The 21452-nt window shown below is 45.4% G+C and overlaps 1 protein-coding gene across 38 annotated transcripts in view; it reads left to right on the top strand.

The window, feature by feature from the left end:
• LOC138491680 (von Willebrand factor A domain-containing protein 5A-like) overlaps window positions 1–21452 on the top strand; it is a 925839-nt gene that overhangs the window by 672739 nt on the left and 231648 nt on the right. For 23 of the 38 annotated variants that reach the window (XM_069618327.1, XM_069618326.1, XM_069618328.1 and 20 more), the window contains one exon: window positions 12868–12912. The exons of the other annotated variants lie outside the window; for them this stretch is intronic. In XM_069618327.1, coding sequence (XP_069474428.1) covers window positions 12868–12912 — 45 coding nt within the window. The remainder of the gene's footprint in view (window positions 1–12867; window positions 12913–21452) is intronic. 38 annotated transcript variants of the gene reach the window in all.

Genomic DNA, 21452 nt, shown 5'->3' with positions numbered 1-21452 from the left:
TCTCCTTTAGTCACACCTACAACATTCTTGCTTTGTGACTCTGCCAGTGAAGCACTATTCTTTTTGGGAGGATTTATTTTGACAGTATAATCATGTTTACTCTTTTTGCTTGCCCATGTTATATTATTACGCTTGTGACAAGTGCACTTTCTGCTCCCATATGAAGTGCCTTTCTCGCCGAAGAGAGCTAGTAGTCAGATTCTCTAGGAGGCTACCACCAGTTATTTGTTCCTCACTCACAATGATTTTATGCACTTCCCCCAATTCATCCTCTACTAGGGCTATGCATAAATCACTCAAAGTATCTGCAAATTGGCTTTAATCAGCCTCATTGTCTAGAATTCGATCATCTACACATTTGCTATTAAGCAAAACAATGTCCACAATCTTTCCCACCATCTTATTCAGTTCTCATTGTTCCTTCATAAGGTAGGGGCAAAGCCCAAATACAGCGTCCAATGTCACCGCAATAGCCTCCAGTTTGTTAGCCGTATTCTTCGTCCCTTCATGTATGGTTTCTGAGTCTTCCCATTAACTATTGTCGTCACTTAGGGCTGAAGTATCCTGTGCCATTTGTACCAAATCTGGCGTCCCGGATAGGTTTGATTCAATGAGATTATCCATATCATCCAGGACCTCCACACTTCTATTGACTATTACATTCACAGGCTCCAATGATATCCCAAGGGATTGACTCCTAAATGCTTTGGACATATTAAGCAGTGAATTATTGTCAACCATGGAGCTATTGTTTAGGGGTATAATCCCTCCATCATTCATTACCTCAGATACATCTTCCCTTTCAATTGCCTGGGGTATACTCTAAAAGCCAATGATTTTAGGTTGTTCCATTAATGTTTTTTCTTTCCCCTTTGTTTTAGCGCTACCAGATCTCGTACCCCTTCTCTTACTTTGGGCACATATCGAGGAGGATGGAGAGCTTGCTAATGCCACACTCCGGTTTCTCTTCTTTTGTTTTGTATTCTGTGACTGTAATTTGAGACCCATTATTTATTTACCAAGAGTTGCAGCAGGAGGTGAGTCTATCCTTCCAATTTCCCACAGGTAGATATACCGAAAATCAATAATAGGAAAATAGTCAAAATAGTGTCAACTCACCAGCGCCTCGCTCCTCTTTCCAAACTGCCAAACTGTCACTTAGCCTTCTGTTAGGCAGAAACCTGTGCAGTTCCCTTGGGGAACACTGCAAAAGATTTAAGACTACAGGTATAGCAGTAAACCCACTTGGTAGCAGTCTGTACCACCCAGATTTACCTGGTAGCTGTGGCTGAGCAGTCAGACTTCCCTCAAGAAGAGTTAGGCAGTATGCAAAGTATACACAATATGTACTCAAACACAACAGTACAAGCAAGCACTGACCAGAGCTTGGTTTCAAAAGTATATAGTTATTTATTGTTAAGAACACATACGTTGGAAACACTCTAGCAATATATAGTAAAACACTTCAAACACAGTTATATGGAAAGCAGTCCCAACCCTTATTCCTAACTAGACAACTCTTGGTTAACACCACATAATTCAAACAGAGGTGAGTGCTTAACTTTAGATGACACTCTAGTAGGTTCAAAGAAGGGAGGGAAAAAAAAGAAAGAGCAGAATTAGGATAAACACACCACTCTAAGGCCAAGAACACTTTCAGTAAGTTCACGGAAGCACAAAGTCACAGGTGAGCAAGAGTCACTAGGCGGGGCCCACTCTTAGAGCAGACAGAGCGAAAATGTCCCCAAGATCACACAGTTATTAGGGATTCAGAGTCTTGCACAAGAGTTCAGAAAGAGTTTAGAGAGGCATAGAAAGTTTAGCCAGGGTGTCCCAGGCAATCCCAGGTTCGAAAGCCGGGGGCTAAAACTACCCCGTACAGTCGGTGGCAAGGGAAGCCAGGCGGAACACGGTACCTTAAACGGGAAGGATCCTCCAGCGGTGGCAGTTGTTCCAGGCAGTGGCAGCAAGGCTCGACGTCGGTCAAGGAAGAAGAAGATCTCGCTGAAGAGCAGACGAAGAAGGTCGTTGCACTGCCCGGGAAGAAACCAGCCGCGGAGTCCTCCGGTTAAAGGGTTGTACCGACTTTCGCGGTTGTGGTAAAAGTGTGGTATTCCGGTTGCCGGGGTGCTTGGCACTGGCAAGGCGGCCACGAGATACCTCGAAGAAGCGGAAAGAAGGTGAAAACTGGTTGTCCCCACCAGTCAAGGGAAGGAGACACTCTGTTAAGAGCTCTCCTCGGTCGTCGGGAAAAGTGGTGAGACGGTTCAGCAGGGCTCCACCGGTGGTGTCGTCGTAGCAGGTCGGCTGCGCTCTTCCCTCGTCGGATTCTTAGGTCCTGTGGCGACTTCTAAAGTTCCAGTCCCCAAAGCCCTGCTTTTATGCAGCAAACCCCCATTCACCCAGCCTAGCTGTCACTCAAACATGCTAAGTGGTGAGCCGGCCGGCTCACCACTTGGGCCAATCAGGACGGAGTGCGACTTGAGTTACCAAGGTAACTCAGTCCAGGGTGCCTAAATCCCCCTCCACCCCTCCTAGGTACCCCAGACAGAGTGGCACCACTTTGGAGGGCTCCTGTGGAGAAGCCCGCCAAAAGTGGAACAAAGGGCTCCACTTTGGGTCAGAGTTACAGAGGCGAATGCCAACGCCATTTTAGAATCAAGTTTTGGCAAAAAATCCCAACCGGAGTTATAATAATAAATATATAAACCGGCGGTATGTTTGAGGCTACCGTAAATAAATAAATAAATGTGTTAGCCTAAAACAATGGGAAATCCCATAGGAAAATATTCGCGGTTGAATATAAAAAGTAGTTTCCACTGCCACCAGCCAAAACTCGATCGGGGGGGACGGAGACGTGCCCCCTCGACTAACAGACCCTGGGGCAATCGAATTGCCCCAGCCAGTACGTCCACAATATGATGGTTTGTACTGGTTCTGTTCAGGATTTAAGACTAGTAAAGTCATTGGTGACTTTACATGCCCTGGGAGACAGTAGTCAGTCCCAGGGTATGGAGTCTATGTTGGGGAGTCCCTAGGACACCCCTGGGTTACTGCACAGAGGGTGCTGTGTAACCCATATCACAAAAATACATGAGGCCCTATGGAGTAAAAGACCCCATAGCCCATTCAACACAAGGTTAACCAAAGAAACACTCTTCAAACATGCCCAAGAGTGAGGGTAAAAGAGTCTCACTCTTGGCAGGAGAAAAAAAAGAAACCCCAGAAATCCAGCAAAGCTGCTGGGGGACTCACTAGGTAGGGAAATTCAGCCTAAACAGAGAATTCTCCCTAACACTCGCCCCCCCAGACTAAGGGACAGGAGGATTTAATCCACTCCTGGATGAACCTCATACCTCTAGTCGATGATATACATCCTAGAGAGTCCATCAGCATTTTGATGGTGACACCCTGACCTGTGCTCAATGGTGAAATCAAACCCTTGCAGGCAGATTGACCATCTCAATAGTTTTGGATTTTCCCCTTTCATTTGCATTAACCATCTCAAGGGTTGGTGGTCAGTCTGAATAACAAAAGTAGAACCATACAAGTATGGCCTAAACTTCTTCAGTGCCCACACAATAGCAAAGCATTCTCTTTCGATTGTTGCCCACCTTGTCTCAGGATCCTTCAGTTTTTCAAAGGCCTGATTGCACTCCTCATTCCATTTTACCTTTTTAGGGAATTTAGGAGAGGAGATTACATTCAGTGGAGAAGCTATGGTCCCATAGTTCTCAATAAAATTCCTGTAATACCCAGTGAGGCCTAGGAAGGCTCTTACTTGGGTTTGAGTAGTTGGTGTTGTCCAAGTTTGCACAGCTTCAATCTTGCTGAGCAAAGGCCTTATTTCTCCACCTCCTACCTCATGCCCAAGGTAGACCACTTTACTTTGACCAATCTGGCACTTACTGGCTTTGATTGTCAAATGGGCCTGTTCAAGAGCCTGCAACACATGTCCTAGGTGGTTCACATGTTCCTCCCAGGAGTGGCTGAAGACTGCAATGTCATCCAAGTATGCCATGCAGAAATCTTCCATCCCAGCTAGAACTTGGTTCACCATCCTTTGGAATGTGGCAGGTGCATTTTTTAATCCAAAAGGCATGACCTTAAACTGGTACAAGCCAACTGGGGTTGAACATGCAGTTTTCTTCTTGGCATGGTCTGTCAGGGCTATTTGCCAATAGCCTGACGTAAGGTCAAATGTGCTGAGGTACTTGGCTGCCCCAAGTTTATCCACCAACTCATCTGTCCTGGGCAAAGGGTGGGCATCAGTCTTGGTGACTGCATTTAGAGCTCTATAGTCCACACAGAATCTCAAGTCTTTGGATCCTGCCTTTGGTACTAACACAACTGGGCTAGACCATGGACTAGTAGAAGGCTCTATTACCCCGAGATCAAGCATCTTCTTGACCTCTCCTTTGATGTGGGTTCTGATATGTTCTGACATTCTGTACCCTCTGCTTTTGACTGGCAGACAGTCACCAGTGAGTATATCATGCTGGCCCCAAGGGGTCAAGCCTGGTGACAGTGAGAACAGGGAGGCAAACTGATTTAACATAGACTTGCACTCCTCTTGTTGCTCAGGTGTCAGGTCTGAAGAGAGATTGACTCCTTCAACTTTTTCATGTAAAGGCACACCTCTGAGGAGATCAGGGAGAGATTCACTCTCTTCTTCCTCTGCAGCTGAAGCTAGAAGCAAGGCTCCTACGTCAGGTCTGGGGATGTATGCTTTTAGTCTGTTGGTGTGGAAGACTCTAGGAGCTTCCCTGGGTCTGCCCAGATCCACCAGATAGTTGACCTCTCCAAGTTTTCCCACAATCTTGAAGGGTCCCATCCATTTGTCTTGCAAGGCCCTCTGCCTTGTTGGGAGCATAACTAGAACTAGTTGGTCTTGCGTAAACTCAACCATGTTAGCCTTCTGGTCATGCCAATGTTTGACCAGAGCTTGACCAGCTTTCAAGTTGTCACTTGCTTCTGCCATCATGTGTGACATTCTCCTCCGGAGACCTATCACATAGTCAGTCACTCTGACTGGCTTGAGGGGAGGAGCACCTTCCAATCCCCCCTTAATCAGGGCCAATGGACCTCTGACCGGATGGCCATAGAGAAGCTCAAAGGGAGAATAACCTACTCCCTCCTGAGGGACTTCTCTATAAGCAAAGAGAAGGCATGGCAGTAGAAGGTCCCATTTCTTTTTAAGGGGTTCCTCTAAAGCACCTATCATGCTCTTCATGGTTCTGTTGAACCTCTCAACCAACCTGTTTGTCTGAGGGTGGTATGCTGTTGAGAACTTGTAAGTAACTCCACAGGTTTTCCACATGGCTTTCATGTAGTGGGACATAAAGTTTGACCCCCTGTCAGAGATTACTTCCTTAGGAAACCCAACCCTGGTAAAAATACCAAGGAGGGACTTAGCCACAGCCAGAGCTGTAACAGTCCTCATAGGAATTGCCTCAGGGTACCTAGTAGCATGGTCTACTACAACAAGTATAAACCTGTTGCCTGAGGAGGTTGGGGGATCAAGGGGACCAACAATGTCAATCCCTACCCTCTCAAATGGGACTCCCACAACTGGGAGAGGCACTAACGGTGCCACATTCTTGGAACCAACCTTACCAGAAGTCTGGCAGGTATTGCAGCTCTTACAATATCTATCTACTTCAGCCCCCATCTTTGGCCAATAAAAGTAGAGAGAGAGCCTTTCCTTGGTCTTCTTGAAACTCAAGTGACCAGCCAAAGGTATCTCATGGGCTAGTTGTAAGAACTGCTGTCTGTTCTCTTGTGGGACTACAAGGCGCTTGTAGTCTCCAGGTTCAGACTCAGTTGGTTCAATGTAGAAGAGGCCATCTTCCCAGTGTAACCTATACTTCCCAGGCTCTTGCCCATCAGCCTGAGAAGCTGCCTGGTGGCAGAGGCCTTCCAGAGTTGGACATTCTCTTTGCCCCTTACGAAAAGCTGCCCTGCTAGGCCCACCTTCTGCCAGTAAAGACTGCAGCTCAGGATGGTCTTCAGGGTCCAAATCTCCAATAAGGTTTGGGCCTCCTTCTAGCTCTTCTTCAGAGTCTAGCTCAACCACACAGGGTTGTACCTCCCTCTCAGCCTCAGCTGGAGGTGGAGTTACAGGTGTAACTGTGGACAACCTAGGGGAAGTCCTTGTTGGAAGCACTGGAGTGCCTGCTGCTGGCTTTTTCCTAGGAGTCTTGGGTTGCCCCTTGGCTCCTGATCTGGTAGTTACTGCAGTAAGTTGCTCCAGTGGGAGAGGAGGGATCTCTGTCATCATCTCCTGAGATATCCCTCTCAGGGTTTTCTCTCTTGCAGGTTTTGTGAGCTCCTGTAACCTTTTACTAGGTGGTCTGGGGGTATGTGACACAATTCCAAGAGCTTTGAGGTCATTACCCAACAGAACCCTACCTGGCACTTCACATTGTACACTGACAGGTATTTTCACAGCCATATCATTACACTGGATGAGAACTGGTAACTGGGGACACATCTGCACAGGCCCACCAGCTAACTTGGTGAGGCATTTGGGTGCCTTAGAAACATCCTCTGCCTTGAAAAATGATTCATCCACCACAGTTATGCTGGCTCCAGTGTCCCTAATGGCAGGAGTCTCCTGACCATTCACCTGGACACTGTCCTTATAATACTCTTTAGTATTATCTGGGATAGAGTTATAGACATCTAAATTCTGTTGTTCCCACAACCCCAGAGAGACTAAAGAAACACTATCTGAGACTCCAGTGGGTTCATCAGCCAGTAATAGAAAGTTTCCACTTGCCATATGTACTTCCTCTTCTGGAGGGAAGGCTAAGGAGGCAAGCTGGACCCCTGAAGGTTTACCCTTACATCTGGGATCTCCTTTCACATGGTCAGTAGCCTTACAAACAAAGCATGAGCCAAAGGCTCGCTGGAATGGAGGCTTGTTCTGACCTCCTTCTGGTCTGAGACCAGAAGGTACACTAGCCTGATTTGGTTTCCCTGGTGGCTTACCCTTATGGTTTTGTTTGGGGCCCTCTTTGGAATTTGTAGTATTAGAATTCTCTTTGGAGTCCTTTTTAGGCTGTTTCTCCCCATCCTTCTTCTGAGTTACCCCAGAATCCTTGTGAGTGGCCCTGTTGGCAACCCACAAGTCAGCAGCCTTAGCTAGTTTCCGGGAATCTAATTCCCTGGAATCAGCCAAGTGTTGTCTGAGCTCAGGAGAGCAGGCATCATAAATAGTCTCCAACATAAACAAATTCTTCATACCTTCATAAGTGTTCACCTTGTAACCCTTAATCCATCCCTCTAAGTTTTTCAACCCTTCACTCACCCAGGTAGCCCAAGGGGTACCATCATGCTTTTTGAGGCTCCTAAACCTCTTAAGATACTGGGAAGGGGTCTTCCCAAACCTAGCTATCAAAGCTAGTTTCACACATTCATAGTCCTTTTTATCCTCCTCCCCCATCTCCATTGCCACATCAGTTGCAACAGGGGGAAGCCTAGAGAACAACCAGGTGAGTAAGTCATTTCCTGTGATGTTCTGGAGCCCATGATTATATTCAAACAGAGACAACCAATCCAACACATCCAACTTAGGCTCATACATACCAACCAATTCTTTAGGCATCCGGGGTCTTTTAGGACTGGAACTTCTAGAGGAGCCAGAGAGAGAAGCATTCTCAACAGACAATTTCTTCATTTCTAGCTCATGCTTGAGCTCCATTTCCCTTAGCCTTAGTTCCTTTTCAGTTTGAGCATTAAGTTTTTTATACTCCAATTCTAGTTTCATTTTCTCCAGTTCATAGTACTGAGGACTAAATGTGGGACCTGGTAAAGGCCCAGTAGGCACAGCAGGTAGAGCAGGCAGAGGCCTAGGGGGGACAGTCACAACAGCCTCACCCTCCTCTTCTGACTCTTCCTCAAAATCATCAACATTTTGTTCTATGTCAATTTCAATACTGTCATCTACATTTGCTGGAGTGGTAGGTTCCTCTGAACGATCACCCAGACTTTGGTTAGCTAACAATCTTTCAATCAGCTCCATTTTCTTGCCCTTAGTCATGAGATCCTTATGTTTACAGAGCACTCTTAAACAATCAGCAGTTTTGGCTGCAAGGGACTCTTGACTATAGCTTTCTATAACTGACATGTTAGAGGATTACTTTTACAGTGCTAAGCTTTGTGGTTAGTTGCACTAAGGTATCTAAAGCACACTAAAATGTATACTCAATACAAATCCCACCGCTGTACACCAGTGTTAGGCAGAAACCTGTGCAGTTCCCTTGGGGAACACTGCAAAAGATTTAAGACTACAGGTATAGCAGTAAACCCACTTGGTAGCAGTCTGTACCACCCAGATTTACCTGGTAGCTGTGGCTGAGCAGTCAGACTTCCCTCAAGAAGAGTTAGGCAGTATGCAAAGTATACACAATATGTACTCAAACACAACAGTACAAGCAAGCACTGACCAGAGCTTGGTTTCAAAAGTATATAGTTATTTATTGTTAAGAACACATACGTTGGAAACACTCTAGCAATATATAGTAAAACACTTCAAACACAGTTATATGGAAAGCAGTCCCAACCCTTATTCCTAACTAGACAACTCTTGGTTAACACCACATAATTCAAACAGAGGTGAGTGCTTAACTTTAGATGACACTCTAGTAGGTTCAAAGAAGGGAGGGAAAAAAAAGAAAGAGCAGAATTAGGATAAACACACCACTCTAAGGCCAAGAACACTTTCAGTAAGTTCACGGAAGCACAAAGTCACAGGTGAGCAAGAGTCACTAGGCAGGGCCCACTCTTAGAGCAGACAGAGCGAAAATGTGCCCAAGATCACACAGTTATTAGGGATTCAGAGTCTTGCACAAGAGTTCAGAAAGAGTTTAGAGAGGCATAGAAAGTTTAGCCAGGGTGTCCCAGGCAATCCCAGGTTCGAAAGCCGGGGGCTAAAACTACCCCGTACAGTCGGTGGCAAGGGAAGCCAGGCAGAACACGGTACCTTAAACGGGAAGGATCCTCCAGCGGAGGCAGTTGTTCCAGGCAGTGGCAGCAAGGCTCGACGTCGGTCAAGGAAGAAGAAGATCTCGCTGAAGAGCAGACGAAGAAGGTCGTTGCACTGCCCGGGAAGAAACCAGCCGCGGAGTCCTCCGGTTAAAGGGTTGTACCGACTTTCGCGGTTGTGGTAAAAGTGTGGTATTCCGGTTGCCGGGGTGCTTGGCACTGGCAAGGTGGCCACGAGATACCTCGAAGAAGCGGAAAGAAGGTGAAAACTGGTTGTCCCCACCAGTCAAGGGAAGGAGACACTCTGTTAAGAGCTCTCCTCGGTCGTCGGGAAAAGTGGTGAGACGGTTCAGCAGGGCTCCACCGGTGGTGTCGTCGTAGCAGGTTGGCTCAGCTCTTCCCTCGTCGGATTCTTAGGTCCTGTGGCGACTTCTAAAGTTCCAGTCCCCAAAGCCCTGCTTTTATGCAGCAAACCCCCATTCACCCAGCCTAGCTGTCACTCAAACATGCCGGCCGGCTCACCACTTGGGCCAATCAGGACGGAGTGCGACCAAGGTAACTCAGTCCAGGGTGCCTAAATCCCCCTCCACCCCTCCTAAGTACCCCAGACAGAGTGGCACCACTTTGGAGGGCTTCTGCGGAGAAGCCCGCCAAAAGTGGAACAAAGGGCTCCACTTTGGGTCAGAGTTACAGAGGCGAACGCCAACGCCATTTTAGAATCAAGTTTTGGCAAAAAATCCCAACCGGAGTTATAATAATAAATATATAAACCGGCGGTATGTTTGAGGCTACCGTAAATAAATAAATAAATGTGTTAGCCTAAAACAATGGGAAATCCCATAGGAAAATATTTGCGGTTGAATATAAAAAGTAGTTTCCACTGCCACCAGCCAAAACTCGATCGGGGGGGACGGAGACTTGCCCCCTCGACTAACAGACCCTGGGGCAATCGAATTGCCCCAGCCAGTACGTCCACAATATGATGGTTTGTACTGGTTCTGTTCAGGATTTAAGACTAGTAAAGTCATTGGTGACTTTACATGCCCTGGGAGACAGTAGTCAGTCCCAGGGTATGGAGTCTATGTTGGGGAGTCCCTAGGACACCCCTGGGTTACTGCACAGAGGGTGCTGTGTAACCCATATCACAAAAATACATGAGGCCCTATGGAGTAAAAGACCCCATAGCCCATACAACACAAGGTTAACCAAAGAAACACTCTTCAAACATGCGCAAGAGTGAGGGTAAAAGAGTCTCACTCTTGGCAGGAGAAAAAAAAGAAACCCCAGAAATCCAGCAAAGCTGCTGGGGGACTCACTAGGTAGGGAAATTCAGCCTAAACAGAGAATTCTCCCTAACACCTTCCCTTCCGCTTTCGCGGACGCTTTGCGCAGATTTTTGATTTTATGGGAAGTCTTCCCCACTGCAAGCCAACCCAAGCCGAGCACCGAGATCCCAGACTAGGCTACGGGAATGCAGAGCAGCCGAGTCGGGCTCCAAGATCACAGGCAGCGCAGAGAGCGCAGAAATCAATAGCCGTCTTTACCACAATGAAAAAAGCAAATAGTCCTGCTTAACTGTGACTTTGCCTTCACTTCCCCACGAACTATGTTTGTGCATAGAGGCATATTTTGAACATCTGATTCAGTGCCTGGGATCCTTCTCAATCTTCAGTGACTCCGATCTAGCGCTCTTCTTGGATCTAACACTCCACACACCAGTGCCAGTAAGCAGGCGTTTCACAGTCTTCTTTCCAGACACTTTAGTACTTTACTGGCTTTTTCCCAAAGGTCGGTGCCTGTATTCCATATCAAATTTCACTACCTCTCTTCCAGCTTTCTTTACTGCCCTAGAGCGCCTCACTCCAAGGCCAGTCAGCAGACTTTTCACAGTCTTCTCCGCAGACAGTTTGGTATTAATGGAGGCTTTTGCCAGCGGTAGAATTATGAAGAGTTTGCTTCGAGCAGATGAATCTCGCCACTCCTGGCATGAATGCTTGTAATCCTCAGCTAAAAAGAAGAGCAGGGGTCCCTGTCTTCCTGATTAGGGGAACAGAAAATCAAAAAATGAAAAATGTATCCTGAATCCAAAAGGGTTGCAATTCTTAAGTATTGAAGAAGGATAAAAGCAACTGTCGGTGAAAAAGTAAAAAATCAGTAACTTGGCTAAAGTAAAGCAATGAAGTTTTAATTAAAAATGCAATGTGAAATAAAATTAAGAAAAGAGACAGACATTTTTCGAAAACCCATAGTGCAAAGACAAAAGGAATAGGCCCAAAATTAGATTTTGAATTGGCATATGTAAAAAATAAGTCATGTAAATATAACATTTTTAAATGGTTTACTAGACACTTGTAAATTATATTGAAAAAGTTTCAAATATAAAACACTAACACAGTTAATTCATTTGAGGTAGTGTAAGTTCCTGTTCTTAGTATGTTATACTTGGTAGATAGCTGAACACAGCAAAAAGAAGTTGTGGAGGCTTGTAATAAAATAGATGGACACTAAGGCAGCAGAAACTCAATGTCGTCTGGTCAGAAAGGGTTTGTTGACACAGTATCGAGGAAAGAGGCGTCTTGGCATTTCCAATGGACATGCAGCACTGGCGTTGTGGCAAGGGGCGCAAGCGTGTAATGATGTCAGCTTGAGGGGCGGGTGATCTGATTTACTTGTGCGAGGGCACTTGAACTTAGGGCGATGGATCAACGGATAAGATTAACACAAGATGGGGGTTTCCGACCCTTGAGTTTCACATGTGTAAATGTGGGAAAACCGAAGGTAAGATGCACTGGAAAAAATTCATATTGGTCGATATATGTTCAGAAATACATGCCCAATCTATAGTGCCAATACAATTCCTGAGAGAACTTCCCCTTTAAGCCCATTTACCATTTTGAAACTGGACTGGGTATGTGTGAGAACTCTTTCTGTCATCCAAGAAGCTCTGTATGCATTGCCTGATTTACCCCAATTCCTTTGCTTGCTTAGAGTGTTAATTACAGGTCAGAAACCCCTCCAGTAAGTCTGTGATGCTGTCTGTTGCATTTATAACTTCTTCATCACTGTAGAGTGGCAACTTCTTAACTCCTCCGACATTCACCGGAGCAGTAGAATGAGTTTTCATGTAATTTTGTATCTGCGCAAGTATTATCCATAATGGGAAATATTTCCATTGTCATTAGTACAGAGGAAAACATTCATCTCCCCACTCGCTGGTGGCTTTGAAAGGCTGCAAGTTTGTTTTCTTAAAGGGGAAACCTCAATATCCAACACAGCGTTTGGGTCTTCATATGGAGCTGTAATGGCTCTCTGAGGGAGACGGGGAGGACCAAATGGAAAGGGGCCTCTTCAGAGGACCTCCTTCTCTCCCTGTTTGCCATTGTGGTCTGCAGGAGTGTGTGCTCTGTTGAGTGCCCCCTGCCTTCGTGCCGAGAAGCTATTGGGGTGGTCTGGGGTCTCCCCCCATGAACCCTCTCTGGGTCCAGCATTCTTTAGCTCAGGGTGGCCCATGGCTCCTTCGACCCCCCTCCCCCTCCCCTCCACATTTGGTCACCAAATTAAGGCAAGGGACTTCATAACAGTGCTAACAGAAGACCCCAACCCATAACTCACATTATGATCAACATCTTAAGGAAAGCAGTTTGTGAAATGTGGCTGTATTTATTTAGTAAAATAAAGGGCTTAGGGCAATGGTTGAAAAGGCAAGATCAGGTGAAAAGTGATCCATTTTATTAGCACATTGCCAAATCATAAAGATGATTGTGGAAAAATGCAGGTAAGGTAGAACAGGAATTAGAGAAATTAGAGAGAATTGTGAAATACTGCTTGGTTTATTTGTGTTGGTCCACTGATTTATTTGTTGTTGCTTATTTCTTAAAGGTGCTGCTAACCCCCGATTAAAGTGTGCCATGCCACGTTCTATGGGTACGTTTCTGTCATGTCAGTGTATTAATAATATATGTAATGTGCAATAACTAAAAGGTTTTCATTGAAGCACGTAGCATTCACAGGTCCCAGGATTATTGTTAAACATGGTCAATTATATGTAGCTACTGTGCGCTCCTTCTATTGGTACGACCTTGGTTCCCCTGGCACGAGTTGCATTTGCTGAGTTTTGATTCAGCCGTCTCTTCTCGTTTAGCTAGAATATGAATCTTGTCTGGTTTGGCCTCTAGTAACCTGGGTTGATTTTGCTTTTAGTGCAAAGTGGAATCACACTTATAATACTGTGCTTTGTTTTGAGGGAGATTATGCATAATGGCGCTTGCCGCTCTATTCTTCTACTTAGCATAGCAAGCCGCACTGTTTCCTTAGCATTTTTGCGGTTTCAAGCATATGGACAGGCGTTATCTGGTTGAATATCTTCATCTGCTTACAGGTTAAGCTTCTTGATATTTCAACATCGTTCTCTTCTTCTAGGTCCACGATATCCTTATTCATGGCATTTCGTCTCTGCGTGTCATTTTTTGGTTGTCATTTCTTCCATCTGTGAGCCTGTCTGGGCTCTCGTGACGTCACCATTAGTCTTCCATTATGGCCTTTTTGGTTTCTTCCGGGACGGTACTTAGGTAATCTTCATTTCGTCTCATTTGCTGGTAGGGTTTTCTCAATGGATACCTTACTGTCCATGGTTTTCTGGGTATTGGTACTTCAACAGGTGTTGTTCTTCTGATAGGCACTGGGCAGAGCCCTACTGCGGCTCTCTGCTGGTTTATTTGCTCATCATACGTCATATATTTTGGTGTGAATGTTCCTGGTACTTCAAAATGGGCGATGGGAGTGCAGGCTTTATTCGGGACCTCTTCTACACTCCCCCCCTATGGGCGATTCATCGACCACTTCCACTTCCTCCTTTGGATTCATCTCACTTTGTTCCTCTGTATTCGTTTTTACTTCATCATCTGGGTTCATTCCTTCTCCATCTTCTGGGTCTGTAGATGATGGTTTGAAGAAGTGTCTCTTTGGAGTCCATATTTTTATTACTCCTTTCAGGCTTCCTGCTGTCCTTACATGTTCGTCTTTATTCCAAGTCATTAGTTGACATTGGGCCTCATTACGACCCTGGTGTTAAGGGTTTAACGGCGCCGTAAAAGGTGTCGGCGCCGTTAAACCCTTAACGCCTGATTACGAGTTCCCTTTGCGGGACCCGACCTTAACGCCTGCTTTTAGCAGGCGTTAAAGTAGGGTGCCGCAAATGGACCTTGGTGCTAAGTACGGTGCCGCAATTTGCGGCACCGTACTTAGCGCCTTCCCCATTCCCATTGAGCCCTATGGGGCAAAAATGGGAATGGGGAAGAGTCCATGGTGAATGGGGAATTACCGCCCCGCCAACCTTGGAATGGGGCGGTAATTCCGCCATTCACCATGGCGGACCCCGGCATGGACCATGGTGCTAATAGCACCATGGTTTAGCGCCGGGGTCGTAATGAGGCCCATTGTCCATTTGGGCTACAGTAAATCCATCTTCCCACAAAAATTCTGCATTTCCTGGGATAAAGAAACTTTGTTCCCTCAGGTGCATGCCTGCTGGCCTTCACAAAGTCTCTTATTTCTTCATCAGTCAGATCTTTGGGCTTCCATTCTGGTTTGACATCAAACATGATCTTCATCCCTATGGCTTTCTTCGCAGTTTTCTGTCATTGCGAGATTATTATCTTGATAACACAAAATCCTAGCAATATCATCACCAGCAGGGCTCCCAGGAACTTAAATGCATCTGCCATCCATTGTGGAACCCATGAAAACAGTGATCCAAACCAGATGTCATCATCAACTTTGTCAGTTTCATTTATCATCTGGTTCTCTAGCTTCCTCAGCATACCTATGGCTTCTGTTAAAGTTCCATTTTCTTTGTCGTGAGAAGGTATAAATGTGCAACATGATTCTTCAATTTTTGCACAAACTCCTCCATCCATAGCTGTGATCATGTCAAGGACATATCTGTTCTGGAGAGTCATCAGTCGAATTGCTCTTAACTCTTCCTTAATCGCATTAAATCCTTTTATGGTTGTGTTGATCGTCTGCAGCAACTCCCATCTGCAACCATTTAGTATTTACTCCAACTTGGATCCTTGGCACGAAGAGCCCTGTGAACACTGATGAGGTGAGGCTGAACAGCCTGTGTTCATATGGGATCGCATGAAATGCTTCTGATTAAGCAGAGAAGTAATTTTCTCTCTTCATTCGAGGTATCAGTTCCACGGATCTCTTCTTTCTTAGGTGAGCATCTGCTTTCGGGAAACTGTCAATATTCAGGTCACTTTTCGGGATTACTAGTGCTGGAACGTGGACATTCACTATTGTGCATATGCCTCCCCAGTTTTTCGGTAGTCTGATGTATGCTTTGGATCCGCATGCCCAATAATGATCCATAATTACTGCAGTTCCGTGATCCATTCCTAGAGCATCAAAAATGTGTCCACAGATCTGATTCTCTCCCATCTTCCTTGTGCCATTGTTCCCGAAGCACAATGCTGGGCTTTCTATTGGCACTATCTGCAAGGGTCCTCCTCTGTCTTCGACCCATGTCAGCAGCTTTGCAAGTTTTGGCCATAATGGCTTGCACAGTCTTTGTGAGCTTTCAATTGCTTCCTTGCAGGCTCTGAGGACCATCTATGCTCGGCAGATCACTACTCCTTTCTCCCATCGGTCTGGTGAGAGCACTGTTCCCCAAATATGTTTTTCCAAATTTGAGCCTCTTCTGGAATTTTTCCTTGGACATTTAGTCTTGGGTTTACTTCCCATCTTATTCCTGCTCCTTTAACTCCAGGCTTCTCGTACCGGATCACATGGTTCCTAGTATGTGCTCTGTTTCTTGTTTTAATGTCTTGGACATAATCATCTTCATCGGGATAAGCTGTTTCAGTTGCCCATATCAGTGAGGCATCACTTCCCATGAACTGGCCTTACACATTGCTACGTGTGAGAGACGGTGTGCTGTCGGGACATCAATTTCTACAGCTACGAAGGTCTTGGGCTTCCCCATGCCATACGATAGGAGTGCACAAACAAAGCATTCCCCTTCAGAATTTCGTCTTCCAACCTCCTTCATGTACTAGTACCAAATGTTGTTTCCCAGATGCGCTGTGCTATCCAGGTAGTCGTTTAGTTAATAGTCATCTCCATAGATATGTCTTTTGATTCTTAATGTTTTCCTGTAGTTGGCTATGACGACATCCCTGAAAGCATCGGAATGGCTTTTTTTCGTTGGAGGATTTTCAGGTATCCTGGTGCATGGTGCAGGCCTCCTCATCTGCACCATTTGAGTGAACAAGAGTCTGGTAGCTCTTTCCTTTTCTTCATACATCCTTTTCCTGCTGGTTACAGATGCCCATGCCAACCAGCCTGACGCTGGTCCGGTATATGGCTGTGTTGTAGAACTGGTACTTGTCCCTTGTGTTAGGACATATGTCCTTGGCAATACAGTCTCTGCAGTTTTGTTCTTCATTTCCTCTTGCAGTTTCCTTGCTTTGGCTATGTGCGAGAATAATGAGTCTACTATCAGTTGTGTCCGTGCAGAGTTTCACTGAGTTGGCTCTTGTTTTCTTAAGAATTTCTGATAAGACTGCTTCTGTTGGTTTTTCTCTTAACTCTTCTTGTTTTCTCACAACATCTGCTGTGAAGTCTTTTATGGCAGGCAGCCTCTGTTTCTCTACTGCTTTGGTTTGTGGTTCTGCGGTCATTGACACTAGGCCTGTTTCATGTGCATTCAGTGTTTGTGTGTGTGTAGTTGTAAGTGATTTTACTTCATTCATTTCATGCCGACCCTGTCTCCGGCTTTTCTTCTCATTCGTTACCACAGGTGTGTGTGTATCATTGCTAATCACATTCATTTCAAGTTCATTTACTCCACCGTCAGATCTTCTAGGGACTGCAATGACTATATAGGGTCTAGGTGCTTTTGTGGGTTTCATGCGTGCATCATCAGGTGGGTGCACTGAAATTGGAATACTTTGTGCACCAATAAAGAAAGCAGTTTTGATCGTTAATGACAATAAAATAATGATGAATATGATGCATAGGTACATAATGCCCTTTTAGGTCAGGCGGCAGCATTTTCTTTCAGAGAAGCGCGGGTGCCTCTCTGCTTGTGGGAGGACGAGGTTGCTGCTCTGGACCCCCATCTTGATCATTCGCCAAATGTCAATGTTATTATTCCCTCACCCAATATCGTCTTTTCAGTTCTGTGTTTAAGAGTGTCATGCAAGTGTCCCCCCTCTTGTGAGTGACAATTGTCTTTTATTTCAGGATACAGTTCCTCTGCTAGACTATGGGAAAATCAATTAAAATAATACTTCAGTGAGTCACTTTTACTGTGCTTGTTCAACGTACGTAAGCTCCCAATCCACTCCTCGGAATTGCTTCAGTCCTGAAGACATATTGTACTGTGATCAGTATGAAGAAATAGGGAAGAATAACAACAAATATAACAAGTAAAGTTCTTGACTCTGCTTCCTCTATCTGTCCCTCGACAGAAGGGTTTTTAGAATCTTCTCAGATAGCTCCTCTGATGGTTAGAAAGTTCCACTTGAAGCACAATTCCATGCAGGAGCCTTCCCATCTGTGCAACATTAGCTGGATCTCTGATGAATGTGAGTACATCAACATTGATCGGTCTCCCCACTAGTTCTGGAAAGTCAGTGACTAGGTGAAAAAGGACATTGTGTGCCAATCGGCTGTCTTCTGGTGACAGGGACATCTGTCCTGTCTTACTGGTTTCAGGATTATATGTTTTTTCCTTGATGTAGTCAATGTCTGCACTGTCCAGTCGTGTGGAGTGCGACTAGAATTACGATCTTTTTTAAAAGATGGCTTAAATGTTCAGTGTTTGCTGGGTCTCGAAGAAACGTGAGTGTATCTGTTGTTCTCCCGATAAGTGTTGGACAGTCTTCAAGTATACGAAAGAACAGTGTGTTGATGAGCTCATTTATTTCCGCCTTTGTTGGGAACATTTGATTCTTTCTCACTGTACTCAGGGAGTATGATAAATTGTTCGGCGATGACAGTGAGGAGTTGTCTTATTGTCTTTCCGTTTTCAGGATCTTGTAAAAAGTCTGTGGCATGGTGAATCTCCCTACCAATGACGGGTATGATCTTAGTACTAGGTCAAAATAGGTGACCACATCCTTAGCGATGTTGCTACTGCGGGACACCATAATTGATTCCGAATAGGGTCTTGGTATTGAATGAGTCGGGATACTGTATTTGCTTCCAATCTAAGTGTCCTTGGTCAAAATTTGGCATATTCTTTTCTTATCAAGGCTTAAGTGTGCCTCAGTCCAAAGTTCAAAGTCAACAGATTATGTTGTGGCTTATACGTGGAATTTTTCTTCTTCACCCTGCAACTAGGATGCACAGAATGTCTGTTTTTATGTCCTTATCCACTTTTTTGCTTAGAGGAAGTGTCCAATTTAAGCCACAATTTGCAAAATGTTCTTTATCCTTGTTTTGCTGGTCATGCATCCTTCTTCCTCGTCATGGATCTCGTCTGCACGTGCTGTGGTTCTTCCCCTTTGCTCCTCGATTCCTCTCATTGGGGTGCAGGCAGGGGGCCTTCTCCGATGTAAGGTTTGATATCGCTGAGAAAAATCCACGCTCTCTTGCCTTGTAGTTTCACTGCAGACGGAGTGCAGTCCTCCATGATAAAAGGACCATTGAATCTTGGCTGGTCCCACTTTTTCCTTGTATGATTCATCACAAGGACAGCATCTCCAGGGAAGATGAGTGGAACACGTAGACCTTGAACTTGGTCTGTTGCAGTGTCTCCTTCTGTGTTCTGTGCTGCGCTGCATCCTTTTCGTCGTCGCTGCAGCTGGTCTGAAATTACAGTAAAGCAAGATGTCATGCAGTTCAGATAGTTTTGCATTTCAGACCCTAAAAGCTCTCCTGTTGACTGGGCATCACATCTAGCTCTATCTCGGGGTGCCAGGGGAGTTCTCATTCTTCTTCCTGTGGCTATCTCGTGTGGCGTAAGATGATGGTCGGAGCCTGGTTGGTTCCGAAGTGCATACAGTGCCAGTGGAAGACAGTGCAACCATCCCTTTCTTAGAGTAAGCTTCAACATGGCTATCCTTTCTTTTAACAAGCCATTGAGCTTCTCACAGATCCCATTACCTTGCAGTTGTTAAGCCGATGAGAACTTGTGCTTTATACCAAGCAGCAAGTTAATCTGCTCAAATATTGAATTAACAAAGTGAGGGCCATTATCTGATCTCATGACTTTGCATACCCCCCACCTTGGGAACACTTCACTCACTAAAAATGTGGCCGCACAGGTAGAGTCTGGGTGTGTACATGGACCTGCCTCTATCCATCTAGAGAATGGACACACCACAACAATTAAGTATCTGTACCTGTTGCATACTTGAATCATGTCGACGTAGTCGACATGCAAGTGCTGACTGAAAAGGCCCATTTGGCCTTGGGATGACTCCTCTCATTACTTTTAATGTGTGCCCAGCTGTGAATTGCTGGCAGATTATACAGTTCACCATAAAGAATGCAACATGCTCCGCTAAATTCGGTATGAACCAGTCTTCCGTGAGCGTTGCTGCTAGATTCTCCTTTGTCATGTGGGCTGGGTAATGTAGTTGCTCCAGCGCTATTTTGAATAGGGCTACAGGCATTACTGGTTTACCAGTGCTGTCTTGTTGCCACAAGCTGTCAGAGGGGTTTAAAGAACACCCTCAACATTTCCACAGGTTCTTTTCTTCTTGTGGGGCCTCCCCTTGGAGTTCCATTATCTGTGTTTGCCCCAAATTGCTATAACTCTCAGGTGCGGTTCGTGTAACCCTCATTTGTTCGTTGGCATGGACAAATTCAACTGCCATGATCGTTTAACCTTTGGATGCCATACGCTTGGCTTCCGTGTCTGCTGCTTGATTTCTGCGTGAGATAAAATCTGTCCCTTTCGTGTGGGCGGTGCATTTCACGACCGCTATGCCCACTGGGAACTGTAGTGTCTTGATCAGCCTGTCCAATAAGGCTGCGTGCTGCACTGGCGTGCCATCTGCTCGGAGGTAGCCCCTCCTTTTCCAGCACGCTAAGCATGTGTGCACTGTCGACGTCACATAGGCAGAGTCACTGTACCCCATTACTTCCTGGTCTACATGATTCTCAATGGCGAGTATCAACGCCAATAATTCAGCCTGTGCTGAATAATGAGATGGTATTCGTACCCTAAGAAGCACTCAAAATTCTCCATTTGCTGTGTGTTTCATTACAGCAACGCCTGTATATCTTTGTCCGTTACTTTGATCGATTCTCGAACACCCGTCAATCAAGACAATCTCTCCTTTTGCCAAGGAATTTTCTTTCACCCTGGGGATTTCATCATAGAATTCTTCATAACTTGCACACAGTCATGTATCGGTTCTCCTTCAGTGACTGGCTCTGCTATAAATGTAGCTGGGTTTACTATTTTACATTAATGCGTTTGATATGATCATTTTATAAGCAGAAGCTCTTTGAGATGTCTGTGTGCCCTTTGGTTTCTCTAGAATGGCAAATAGCAAGTGCTAGACGTACAACGTCATTGAGCATCCCATTACAAAAGTTGTGGCCTATGGCGAATGCTGCGGCAGCTGAACTTTGTTCACAAGGAAAATGACCTCTCATTACTGGGTCCAAATTCACACTGTATTATGCCAGGGGCTTGTACCACAATGTGGTTCTCTGTGTGAGTACTGCTATCATAACGCTGCCATTCGTGTGTGAAACAGGTAGAATTCCTCTGCATAATTGGGAATCCCGATACCTGGTGCTGTGCAAATAGCTCATTTGAGTTCAGCAAACTCTTCCTCTGCGGTCTCAGACCATTTGATATTTTCTTTCGTTACTTGGGCCTTCTTCAGGACCTGAAGTAAAGGCTTAGTATAGGAGCTGTAATCGAAGACCCATGCCCTGACATAGTTGCATAGGCCTAGAAAGCTGTGCATCTGCTGTATCGTGTGTGGCTTAGCCGTGTTCAGTATGGCATCAGCCCTTTCTGGGGTCACTTTCTTTCCTTCACGTGAGATCAGCTGGCCTATGTACAGCACTTCTTGTTGACAATATTGTAACTTTTCTTTGTCAACCTTATATCCTTTCTCAGCTAGTATAATCAATAGCTGAACAGAATCGTGCCAGCACTGCTCTTCTGTTGTGCTGCAGATTAAGATGTCATCCACGTACTGCAGGATGACACTTTTTAATGCAATATTACTCAAGTCCATCTGCAGGACTCTGTTGAAAATAGAAGGAGACTCACAGTACCCCTGTGGCAACCTCATGCTTTTCGGGCGCATTTGTCTGAACGTGAATGACGTCAGATCTTGTGAGCAACGGGTTTGAGAAAAATGCATTTTTCAAGTCAATCACCGTGAAATATTTTACCTCAACGGGTATATTACATAGGATTGTAGACGGGTTAGGGACTAGATGGAACTCAGCCTCAACAATATTGTTTATTGGCCTTAGGTCTTGCA

Source organism: Ambystoma mexicanum, chromosome 10 (assembly GCF_040938575.1).
Source record: "Ambystoma mexicanum isolate Mex_15411 chromosome 10, UKY_AmexF1_1, whole genome shotgun sequence".
NCBI classification, from domain to species: Eukaryota; Metazoa; Chordata; class Amphibia; order Caudata; family Ambystomatidae; genus Ambystoma; species Ambystoma mexicanum.
This window is presented reverse-complemented; position numbering and strand designations above follow the sequence as displayed.